This window comes from Thermothielavioides terrestris, chromosome 1 (genome assembly GCF_000226115.1).
Source record: "Thermothielavioides terrestris NRRL 8126 chromosome 1, complete sequence".
Classification (NCBI taxonomy): domain Eukaryota; kingdom Fungi; phylum Ascomycota; class Sordariomycetes; order Sordariales; family Chaetomiaceae; genus Thermothielavioides; species Thermothielavioides terrestris.
Genome location: NC_016457.1, coordinates 10,024,894 through 10,037,226, shown reverse-complemented (window position 1 = coordinate 10,037,226; position 12,333 = coordinate 10,024,894). Strand labels below are relative to the sequence as shown.

The window sequence follows — 12,333 nt, the reverse complement described above, 5'->3', positions numbered from 1 at the left end:
ATAGTATTATAGATATATTGTTAATACCCCTAAGGAGAGGCGTTTAATCTTCGACTAGTGTTATAATAAGGTTGGCTATTATAGAAGGGAGCTAATATACCAATGAGTAACGAACCACTACTACTAGTATAGTATATACAAAGATATAATAAACTAGATTTAGGCTTACGCCCTATATTAAGTGTATAATGCTTAGAGGTTTAAGGAAGTAGTAGGTTGGATAGCGCCTCCGCCTTTTCCTTTTACTAAATAGCACCTCGACATCTAATATATACTATTTGGCTATAGGGAGAAGAAGTGTTTCCTCGTTAAAGCTTACAATGATTTTATAGGATATATCGAAGCTAAAATTCTACTAAATAAGTCCTCTAAGTCTATTAAGTCCTTTATCTCGCGATATATCCTTTGTCGCTAGGGTTACCCTATAGTTGTAGTTGTCGATAGAGGCTCTAAGTTCAAGGGCAAAGTGAAGGAGATCCTTTGTAAATTAGGTATTAAGAGAGTTATTATCTTGCTATATAATTCGTATATAAATGGCGTAAATGAGGCTAGCTATATCCTAATTACTACCTTATTTATAAAGATGACTAATAGTATAGAAAAGAGGTAAAGGGAGCTCCTTCTATATATCTTATATATAGATTATATAACCGTCAAGGGCTTTTATAGAATATCTCTCTTCTTTCTTACTTATAATTATAAGCCTATTAGTCTAGTCGAGTTTAATGTTCCTATATAGCGAATTCTTATCTAGGACTCTGTCTATACCTAGTTAAAGGAAGAAGATCCTACAAAAGTCTATACAAAGCTTATTGCTCTCTATGCCTATATTCTCTAGGAGGCAAAGTACAATTATAAGATTACCGCTAAATAGGTTGCTATAGCCTATAAAAAGATAGCTAAATACTATAATAAGGCTTATAAACGTAAATTTCGCTCTAAAAATATAGTTATATCCATTAGTAATCTCGTCTTTATCTACAACAATGTGTACTAGCTAGATATAAGCTTAGTTCGGAAGCTAGAGTACTACTAGTTTAGCCTATTCTATATTTAGATAATTAAAGACTAAGATACTTACTTCCTAAAGACCTTAGACGGTATATCTATCTAGACGCTATATTTTCTAAACTATATAAAGAAATTCTTTAAACTAGATAATGTTTAGCTAGAAGTAGATAGGCTAGCCCTATTCTATTGTAGAGAGGAGCGCTATAACAATAGGTACTACAACAAGGTTGGCGACGAGGGCTATAGCGATAAGGAGCGGGATTCTATAAATACTAGTTACTTAGGAGCTACTAATAGTGACGATAATCGTAGCGAGGGCGTAGATTCTATAAGTGTATATTGTTTAATACTCGCTAATAATAGCGAAAGGGAATATAGCGTCGTCGATAGCACTAGCCTTAACTAGGTAGAGGGAGACTACGCCTACGTCTTTACTAGCCTAGGTAGCTACGTTAATCACCTGAATAGGCTTCCTTATAATAGCGTTATAGTGCTAGATCGCGATAAGGTCTATAGTATAAGTGGTCACAACGATAGGTTGCTAAGAGAAGACAGTGTAGAGGATGCTACGATTGTAGTTGAGGAGGAGGTCCTCGAGGAAGAAACCCTTAGTCGTACTATAGCGCCTTAGGCTAGCTAGACTCGCTCGACTACGAAAGGGGCAAAGAAGGAGCGACCTTGTTAAAAGCTTATTGTCGAAATCCCTTATAGAAAACTATCTAGTTTTTTAACATTGGCCCTCTAGATATATAAGGATATACGTTCTAGAAAGGGGGGAGAGTATAGAAGCTGCTACCTCTAATGGTTTTACTAGCGTTTAACTATATTTCTTTTCTAATACCTATTATTATATTAGCCTCTTACTCGCTAGTAATGTCTCTATTAGTTATATTTTACTTAGTCTTCGTCTATCTACTGTTTTTTATTCATTTTTAGCCTTTAGGGCCTTATTCTTTTTCACTAACACCTAAGTTTTTCTCCTAAGGGGTAACCCTACTTTTAGAGGCCTTATAGTCATTTATACTTTTTTTTTTTCACTTCTGCCCTCTAGATAGATAGTTTCCATTATATAGGACTAAGTTTCTTAGAGCTAAAGTGTCACACGCAACTGTGGCAAGGGCACCCATGACCGCACCGCGGTCAGGGGTGACGAGCGTTCCCTTAAAAAGGGGAACCTCACCCGGAACCCCTTCGTAGGAAGACAGACTGCATCAACATACTTTTGTGACACATACTAGTGTTCAGGAGTGCCGCCTCATCAGCTGACGAGGCTGAGAGGCATTGATCTTTCTCACCCTCACACGTTTACCGTCAGATGGTCACCGAGGACCATCGGCGTGTAACATAAAGTCAAAGCTGAAAAATCTACGATTAAGGTATATAGTCTTTTAATCTACTATCTATAGGCTAAGCTCCTAGACTATATCCTACCCCCTACTTATCTTTGTCCATTGTCTCTATCCCTTAGTGGCATAAGCTCTTATAGTTGACCTAGTACTGTACTATCTGCTCTTTGATAGTATTCTCTAGTAAGATAAACCACTCTTAGCCTACTTCTTCTAGACGTAGCTTTAACCTAGGATTATTCCTTAGATTATATAGGAGATAGCCCTATAAGATCAAATCCTAAGCTAGGTACTTTTAATTATTCCTATAGATATAAGTCTAGGTATATTCTTTCTCCAACTAGATATAGTTGGTATACTTATTAGCAAAGAGAGGAGTAAGAGAAGTGTAGCTATTAAAGGGCTAGGTTATATAGATATCTCCGTTTTTGTTAAAAGGAGTTGTCGAACACTAGTATAATAGTTTATAGCTTTAGTAAGGAACTTTATTGCTATAGGAGTATTAGTCTTCCTTTACCTAAAGGGCGAGTATAAAAGGGAAGCGTAGTACTTACTTATAACCCTATACCTAGATTAAAAGAGCCGAAGCTCAGTTTAAGCGTATAGCGAGATAGTATATCCAACGTCTAAATAGTCTACTATTGTAGTGCTCTATATATACTAGACAAAGGACTAAGGTGTTATAGTATTGTTCGATTATATTAATTAGCCTATTGTCGATATAAACTAATTGCTATATTCTATACTAATCTTGCTAGTTGCTCGATAAAATCTACTAGATATATAGTAGCCTAACGTTTAGTTAGAAGATCTTGATTATACTATAGATAGCCTTATATTCGACTAAGATTATAGTATACTCGTCAGTATAGCGTTTATCTTTTGGCATTAGCGGATCCTTTATTTTGCTTCGAACTATCTAGATATACTTCTAGGCTATAAAAATATTCGTTTTTAGTACTAGCGAAAGATCGATCTAGCAGTTTATAATCCTATGTAATAAAGGCCTCTAGTTATCTACCTTATTAGTAATTTCCTATAAGACATTATAGGTACGCTAGTTGTTCGATATGTTAGTTTTTAGGTTATAAATTTATATATAGAAGCTATATATAAATTCGAAAGGGAAGTAGAAGACCTAACTACTAAGAACCCAATCTGCCTAGAGAGACAAGGGCACTAGAATAAAGTAGTGAGAAGGTTGGAGGAAGGAAATGGTTCTAAGATAGTAAAGAGGAGAGGAAGGCCTTAAGAATTTAGGAGGCGAACACTCTTTTCTAGCCTATCTCTAGCCAATTAGCGGACTCTATAGGCCTTATCTATTTTCTTTCGCCTAGATTAGGAAAGAGCTAAGTAGCCCTCCTACCTTTGAAGGCTTGCCTACCCCTTTCTTTAATCCTCCTACTAGCTCTCTTATAATCAACTATTTCTTTCGCCTCGTCTACTATACCTTAGATTTTCTTATAATCGCTTTAATCGATCTAGATCTTTCTGCCTAAAGAGCGACTTTTTTATCGAGCTAAATTTTTATACGCTATTACAAATATCACTATAGGTCGTTATAAGATTCCTAATTTTATAGAGCCTATATAATCTTAGGCCAATATAACTATTGCCCTAGGATAGAAGCAGCTACTTAAAGAGCTTAAGTTTTATATACCACTAGGTTTGTAGAGGCTTGCTAAAGATAGCGATTAAGCGAGGTATTACACTTCCCTTATAGAGCAAGAGCTAGACTTAAAGATATTAAATCACTCTAGGGAGACTAGTCCTAAGCTTTTTCTATTTCTATAGACCTCGAAGAAGTATTTATAAAATATAATCAACTAGTAGCCTAACTAGATTCAGAGCCCTTGGCTTAGTATAAACCTTAAGATTATAAGCTACCTATTCCTAGGCTAGCTAGAGGGAAGGTATATAATAGATCGGTTTTTTAAAATTAGTTTCGTAAATATAGGAGTTTCGCTCTTCGATATAGAAGGTATATTGCTTACTAAGGAATAGCTAGAGGGCTAGATAATCTTAGACGTTATATAGTTTTTCTTTTATTTTTATAAAGACTATCTCTAGTTCTATCTATAGCCTATCTTAGATACTAGTCCTATATTAAAGGAGTTTTATCACTTTAACTAGAAGGTTATTATTAACTATTGTTATTTTTAGATCTTCTTTTACTTTGTCGACAAAAGGTATTAGGCTATTATAATCTTCGACTAAGTTGTAGGCTAGCTTTGCTACTTTGACTCTATACTCAAAAGTATAGAGATATATACTAATATCTTATTAGAGGTCTAGATCGCTTTCTAGTCTATCTATAGGTTCTTTTAGTCGTAGCTATATAAGGAGGTAATTGTCTACTATCCTCAATAAAGTATAGGTTAGGAGTATAGATAGTTTACCCTAGAGTTTATATAAGCTTTTCTTTAAGAGCTCTAGCCCTACCTCCTAAACGGACTAATATAATTTAAGATGCTTTAGCTCCAACTACATTAGAGAGACAATAAGAAGGTTGTATAGTAGTATATATTACACTTATAGTTAGGAGCTTATAGGAATGCTCTTAGTACCTTTAAGGATTGCCTACTCTATATCAAAGAGATCCTTTCGCTATAGTAGAACAAAGGTAAGACGTATAAGCTCCTTCTAGACCTATTGTCTTCGACCTAAGAACCTATATAGCCTATATTCTTAGAGTATAACGAAGATAAAGTGATTAAAGTCCTCTAAGGCAACGACGTATTTATACCTAATAAGCTAGATATTCCTAGGCTCGACGACCTACCTATATATATCTACGACTACTTTAGCGATATAGAGCTTAGGATCTTAGCTATATACTTAGTAGCATTTAAATAAGCCTAGATCTTTGACTAGAGCGAGAAGAGACTAATCGCTACTATATAGTTGATCCTTATACCCTAATCAAAGTAAAAGGTAGTATACTAGGTATACTACTATAGGATTGTAGAGCTCTCGCTAGATAGATAGCTAAGTAGTAGACTATCTTCGTAAAACCCTATAGGCAACCTTGGACAATAGTTATAGACTACGTTTTTAGTACCTAAAGCTATTCCGCTGCTCTAACTAAAGGACTAGAATACTACTTTAGGGCTATCGGCTATATTAGCGGAAGATCTTAATAATATATCGACCTAGGCGAACGTTAAAGCTAAGATTATAGAGATCGTTATAATATAGGCGACTACGACCTAAAGGCTCGTCGACGCCCTTATAGACAAGTTCAACTAGAAGCATCTCCTTAGTAATATATAGGTCAAAAAGCTTAGGGCCCTAGTATAGGTAGTACTTAGGATAATAGTACTCGATCTTTATCTCTAGGAAAAGGAGACGCTTATCTATATGTTTATAAGGAGGCTAAACTATCTTAAGATGCTTTATTCGCTAGTATAGAAGTATTTATAGATATAAGGATCGCCTATATTATCTAGGTGTATATTACCCTTAGTATAGCACTATAGTAAGCACCTTTATAAGGAGCCTACTAAGCCTAAATAGCTACTTTGTCTACTACTATACAACCTATATAACTACGCTTTCGCCTATAAGTATAAGTATCTAATATAGTAGCAAGGATAGGATATATATATTAAGGAAGTAGAAGAGTATAAAAGACAGTGTAACTAGCTACTATAGCTAGCTAGGCCTTCGTAAATAGAGAGAGCTATATATAGAGAGCAGCTCAAAGAGTAGCAACGATAAGAGGTATATACTAGGGATCTTTAAGGTGTAAGCTTGCCTATAAGAGCGTATAGCAAGCTCGAAAGGGAAGTGTAAATTAGGATAATAGACTACCTAGATATAGGGACCTAGTTTTTCTATTCATTTTAATATATTGTATTCGTTACTAAGGAGTCTAACCCTCTAGTTATATATATTTAAGTAGGCTAAGCCTATCTTCTTTGTTATTAAGAAAGATATTAGGCAGTTGTTAATATACGTTCGTTAACACTACGTTGGTAGTTCTTCTTCTTCTAGGAAGGCTATTGAGCCTCTTCTTTTAGTTGTTCTACCTCTATCTAGACGATAGGCATTCGAGCTATTGAGCTCTGATTATATTCTTGTTGTCCTTTATCTTTCTGCTATATCCTATTAGATGTACTTGAGCTACGTGTCTCCTATTTAGGAGACATCCTGCCTACTACTCGATACGCACTGTCTTCATCCGTCTAGAGGGGCACTACATTCCTCTAGGGACTATCTCGCGCGCCTAGTCCTAGGTGTGGTGGGGTAGGTTGATATAGAGGTTTTGCACTATTTCAGTATAAGGCCTAGTAGATTAGAGCGATAGTAAAAGGACTTTAATATTATAGAATTACTAGATTTGGAAAGACACAGTGTTAGGAATAGCTTTATAGAGTACTGGATTTGATAGGCCGGAGCCAGAGGCTCGACCTAGGGGGGTATATCAGAACTAGCCTAGCCTAGGGCACCGGGCTAGCCTACCGAGATTAGGATCTATCGGCTTGATACCTAACTGCCGCCCAAGACTAGGCTCCTAATCAGGAGAACTCTCCTACAATACAACATCTTCAACACTACGATTGTTCCTAGTTGTAGGCACCGCTTGTATCGTGATAACTTCATCTTCCTGAGCCTGCGTAGCGGTTCCAACAACAGGGTCCCACCAAGGGGTCTCTCGGGTAGAGTTGCATCTTTCCTCTTTCCCAACCTCCTACAGTAGCGTCACTGGCACGGTGCCCATCCCGGTTTTGGGCAATTCTTGGGTGCCGCCGGGCGCTGGCAGCCGATCTGTTGGGAAGGACGCTAGCGGGTTCGGGCAATCATCCGACTTCGCTGCCCGGGTGATCTGCGATCGGGATTGCGGGCAACCCGGAAAGCCGCAGTAGTGTAAGGCTCTTTGTTTTCTTAGTACCCAACATGTTAGTCAACGGGCGGACTTAACAGATCCCACCCGAGGAAGACACCTAACTCCGCCGCTGATGGCTCGGTCCTTCCAATTCATTACCTGGTGTGCTTCGCCAGATTTATCAGAACGGCACTGCGATAATTATGAGCGCCATCAGCCGTCAGCTGCGAAAGGTCCGTAACCGCATTTTCTCCAGCTCAGCGCCCATCTTCGTCGCGTACCCTTCTCGCTCGCTCCAGGTCGCCTTTCCGCGCTCCCCATCGCTCAGCTGCCACCGGCACTCACCGACCCGCCGATCATCAACCATCATGGCTCCTCCCGCCAATCGCGCCGTCTGGCAGGACGCCCCGGCCGCCCCCGGCGTCATCCGCGACAGCACCATCCCCGGCAGCGACGAGCTTGGCGACCACAAGGTGCTGGTCAAGGTGCACGCCTGGGCCATCAATCCCTGTGACTACATGCTCCAAGACAGGGACATGGGTCTCGCGTATCCCATGATCCTGGGCTGCGACGTCGCTGGTACCGTCGAGGCTGTCGTTCCAGGCTCTCCCGCCGCCTCCAAGTTCAGCGTTGGTGACCGTGTCTTTGGCTTTTGCGCCAACAACGGCTTCCAGGAATACGTAGTCCTGGAGGACAAGTTGATGGCCAAAGTCCCGGACAACATGGCCTACCGCGAGCCCGTCGTTCTCGGCCTCTGCATCGCTACCAGCGCCATGTTCCTGTTCGGAGAGGACTACCTCCAGCTTGAATATCCCAGGCCGGGCGCCCCCAAGAACGGAAAGTCCGTTCTGATCTGGGGCGGCAGCTCGGCTGTCGGCAGCAATGCCATCCAGCTCGTTACGGCTGCAGGCTATGACGCCATCGCGACTTGCTCCAAGAAGAACTTCGACTACGTCAAGAGCCTCGGCGCCGCCCAAGTCTTCGACTACAAAGACGCGGATGTGACCGAGAAACTCGTCGCCGAGCTCGACAAAGGCGAATGCGCCGGTATTTTCATGGCGGCCGGACTGAAAGATGGCAATGCCGCAGCTATCAAGGTTGCCGCTGCGTCCAAGCAGACGGTAAGTCCATACAATGAAGGGCAATACGCCGCGTTTCCCCAAGGCCCCCACCTCCATCTCGATCGGGAAGCTGACCGGACTTCCTGTTAGCTCAAATTTGCGTCGTCCAACTTTATAGAGAACCTGGAGGAAATCCCCAAGGGAGTGGAAGTGAAGCAGCTCTCGCCCGGGAGCTTCAAGCCATTCCCCATCTGCTGGTTTGAGACGACACCGGCCACTTTCGAGGGTTATCTCCCCCAGGCTCTGGCCAGCGGAGCCTACAAGATCGCCCCCCCACCCCTGGTGATCAACAACAAGGGTCTGGAAGGGATCCAGGAGGCCATCGACCTCCAGCGAATGATTGGTGAGAAGGGTCAGGAAGGGGTCAAGGCGGCTTTCATTCGCGCGAAAGGAGAGGTCAATGAAGACGAGGTTACCCCGGTCAAGCTGATTGTCGAGCGGGCTTAGGGCGGACGTGGGCGTGTACGCTAAGGCCGAGCGTGCCAATAAGCCAATCGAGCACTTTCTTGTTCATTACATGGATAGTTATATGCCAAATGTGGGTGTAGCGCTAAGTCCATCTCGCTCAGCATGACAGATGGGGTCGTCAGCCCTTACCGGAGTTGGACACAAACCCATAATCGAGAGGCATCCCACTGTGTATGGGCGCCCCAATGTGCACCTGCAATGGAAGCTCGGTTCGTTGAGGGCATCGATCTGACCTTCCTCACGCACAAGTATTCCAGTCCAGTTCCTGTGGCAATTCAAGCAATCTCCCATGCAATACTACTTTGGGGGCTGAACCTGGTAAACACCCCTGGAAGAGTGCAGGAACCACTCGAACAATCGCTCGGGAAGCATCCAATGCAAGTACTTGGCGCGGCCGGCCACGCCGCCCCGCCACACGTGCCCGTCGCGCCCGCTGAGCACATCCCGAACCAGGTTCTCGGCCGTCACGGAGGCCTTTTCATTCTCCTTCTGCATCTGACCCGTGCCCTGCTGGAAGATAAGGTCCTTGATGGACCCGTAGTACGAAGACGGGGGCAGCGAGGGCGGCGCGCGCGCATTCTGGAAGATGTTGGTCTCGACCTCACCCACCATGGCCGTGATGACACGGACGCCCAGGCCCTGCATCTCGATCCGGAGCGTTTCCGAGATCCAGCGTGCCGAGGCCTTGGACGAGTTGTAGATGCCTGGTTACGCCCGGTGTTAGTCCGGAGTCGCGGAATTGCTCGAGATGCTGGTTAGCACATGGTTCAGCATCGAGACGCACCTTGCCAAGCCATTCTCACCGCGCCCGCAATGCTGGCGATGTTCAGAACGACGCCCCGGGAGCGGACCAGCATGGGAGCAAAGGCCTGCGTCACGGCGAGCATGCCCCCAAACGTTGACGTCGTACAGCCTCTTGCTCTCCGCCAGATCGGTGTCGAGGAGTGGCATGACAAACATGCTGCCGGCGTTGTTGACCAGCACATCGAGCCGCCCGCCCGTCTTCGTGGCGACGGCCGCGGCACACGAGGCTATCGATGCCGTGTCTGTCACGTCCAACGACAGGACCTCGATGCCTGGATGGGATGCCAGCTCCGCAGCCTTGGCTGGGTTGCGAAGCGTTGCTAGCACGTGGAAGCCCCTTCGTGCGAAGGCCTCGGCCAGCGCAGCACCCAGCCCGCCGTCACTGCAGCCGGTGATGAGAACTGTTGGTGTCGTCGACAGGTCAGCCATGATGACCACGAATGCGATCACGTCGTCGGCGTGACGTTCAGAGTGGCCAGCGGGCTGGCCGGTGAACTCGTGCGAGAAACGCCAAACGGGGAGAGGGAAGAGAAGGAGTACCGAGACTGGCTACTCCCGCGATACCAACTTGAACCTCAACACCAAGTCAAAACCACGGAAGCAATTACCACTTGACTCAAAACACTGGCACATGAGGTGAAACTAGTGACAATGCAGTTACCCGGCCGAAGCGTCGGAGTCGGAGTCGGGGCTCCACCGAGTGCCGACCTGCAGGGTCCGAAACTGAAACCGCAGGCCGGCCCGATGCGCTCAATGGGGCGAGACACAGACGGCACACTATCTTGGCTACTCCGCGAGGAAAGATTGGCAGCGGCAATCTCCGCAAAGCGGTACGATGTCAAGATGGAAGACAGTCAACGCATGGCCTCAAGTGAGTTGGCTGCCTTATCTGAAACAACCCCCCTTCTTCCCCCCCCCCCCCCCCCCCCCGGCCCCAGCCAGGGACATCGGTGCTCTGCACCACGAACGCCACTTGGAAAAGCTCGGAGAATTCAAGAGAACATCGGGTGGCTGGGGCGCTACGCGCTGAATCATGATCGCAACTCATTCCTTGTGTCTGAGCTACAATGACGTGGGCATTCTCGGCTACCTCTCGCCGGACCAAATTAGCCGATGTAGTCGGCGAAAGCAGTCCACATCTCATCCGCCATCAGCCCGTCAAAGTCGGCCTGGTTGAAGCACAGGAGAGCATCAATGTCCCCGTTCTCGGTCTGCGGCATGAAGTAGATGTCGCTCCTGAGCGGCACAAAGTCGGGGCGTCGGATGAGTGACGGTCGCCCCAGCGGGCCGAACGCCACCTTGGCGAGCTTAACGTGGGCCCACGACGAGGATCCAATGTCGGTGTCGGGGTTGAACCTGCCCCCGTACGCGATGGTCGTCTTGTCGGCCGTGCGCTGGATCCACGTGGCAAAGCTGCGCACGTAGTCGCGGTTGTTGACCGCCGTCAGGTCGCGCCGGAGGCGGCCCGCGATGTCGGCAAGGGGCGCCTCGGCGAGCTCGCGGAAGCCCAGCGTCGTGGTGGCGATGGTCACCAGGTCGCCCATGTAGCCCGCCGGCACGCCCATGGAGCGGCGCGCGTCAACGGCACGGCAAAACTTGGCCACCGCCTCCGGGGTCTGACGCCGCGCCAGCCGGGCTGCGATGACGCGCTGCCAGCAGAAGGCCGTGAGTGCGTCGTTGGTCGAGACATACGGAGGAGCAGAAGAAGCACCCGTCTCCGTCTCGGTCGTAGGCGGTGTTGCCATGGCCTTCAGCGCGGCGAGCTTTGCGGGCGAAAAGCGGAAATACCGCCACGAGAAGGGAGACTCGGGCTCGGCGGGCGGCGGGGGCATGTTGTCGGGCCCAGGCCGGACAAACTGCCCGTGATCCAGGACGGGCTCGTCCGCTTGAAGCAAGGGCACCAGGTTCCGTCGGTCCATATTTCCCTGGGCAATGGCATCGCTAGGAAAGGGCTCTCCGCGGAGCGCTGTTGCGAGCAGGCTGTAGCACTGCTCAATACCGCTCATGTCGACGAAGTTGTGCTGTGCCGCGCAGTCCAGGAGGAGGCCACCTCGCACAAAGTTTGCTTGGAGTGCGATCACGGGCGCTGGGTCTTGTTCCGTCTCGTTGTAGCTCTCGGGAAATGCTTTCCGAGGCGCCAGGAGCTCCCCAGGAAGCGTAGACGCCGGTCCGCGGGCTCCCACAAGCTCTTCGTAGGAAGGCATGGCATTTGAGCAATCCTTGAAACGGATAATCGGATTTGGTGGCGACCACCGTTCGCATGGCTCAAGGTGAAAAGAGTCCGATCTGCCCGGGCCGTTGCTTCTCTGGACCACCTTGGCAGCGAGCCATGGGAACGCCTCTGTGAGACGTAGAGAGGCTGTTCGAAGACATTCCCTGGCTTCCTCGCGGACTGAATCATCATCCCGCAGTGGGAACGCCAGAAGAAGATGGCTATACGTTTTCAAGAAGGGCAGCTGGCCGACTACGTCTTGCATGTACTCGAATTCGTCCATGATGGCAGTGGCGTTTGGTTGATGATGATGGCTCGAGTCAAAGCGATCACGATGCGAGCAGGGGGCTTGGTCGTTCCGTTCAACGGACAACGAAGCTGATTAAGACGATGCAAGATGCGCTGCGCGGTTCCTTCGACCGATAACATACCAACACCGAGACCAAACCCGCGGTTGGACCGGACCGAGTCCTTCCTCCCTCACCCCAGCCCAGGCTCGTTTACAGCCGAGAGAGTGTTGACAAGGCACCGATCGTCCGTCCA

General features: G+C 46.5%; 4 protein-coding genes across 4 annotated transcripts; 2 read left to right on the top strand and 2 right to left on the bottom strand.

Moving 5' to 3' along the window:
• Positions 1–415: 415 nt before the first annotated feature.
• Positions 416–610, top strand: THITE_2040240 (uncharacterized protein; the record flags this gene model as incomplete). Its single annotated transcript, XM_003651097.1, has 1 exon — positions 416–610. A coding segment is annotated over one exon (195 nt), but the record flags the coding sequence as incomplete, so codon positions are not given.
• A 6,780-nt stretch (positions 611–7,390) lies between these two features.
• On the top strand, positions 7,391–8,929 carry THITE_2111159 (uncharacterized protein). Its single transcript, XM_003651096.1, has 2 exons — positions 7,391–8,306; positions 8,397–8,929. The coding sequence occupies exons 1-2, from the start codon at positions 7,554–7,556 to the stop codon at positions 8,751–8,753; spliced, it is 1,110 nt and encodes a 369-aa protein (XP_003651144.1). The 5' UTR covers positions 7,391–7,553; the 3' UTR covers positions 8,754–8,929.
• Positions 8,930–9,071: 142 nt separating this feature from the next.
• On the bottom strand, positions 9,072–10,007 carry THITE_2086300 (uncharacterized protein; the record flags this gene model as incomplete). The annotated part of the gene is made up of 3 exons (XM_003651095.1): positions 9,072–9,478; positions 9,559–9,643; positions 9,672–10,007. 3 exons carry the CDS (start codon positions 10,005–10,007, stop codon positions 9,072–9,074), a joined length of 828 nt encoding a protein of 275 aa, XP_003651143.1.
• Positions 10,008–10,684: 677 nt separating this feature from the next.
• On the bottom strand, positions 10,685–12,073 carry THITE_124052 (uncharacterized protein; the record flags this gene model as incomplete). The annotated part of the gene is made up of 1 exon (XM_003651094.1): positions 10,685–12,073. One exon carries the CDS (start codon positions 12,071–12,073, stop codon positions 10,685–10,687), a length of 1,389 nt encoding a protein of 462 aa, XP_003651142.1.
• Positions 12,074–12,333: the final 260 nt, after the last annotated feature.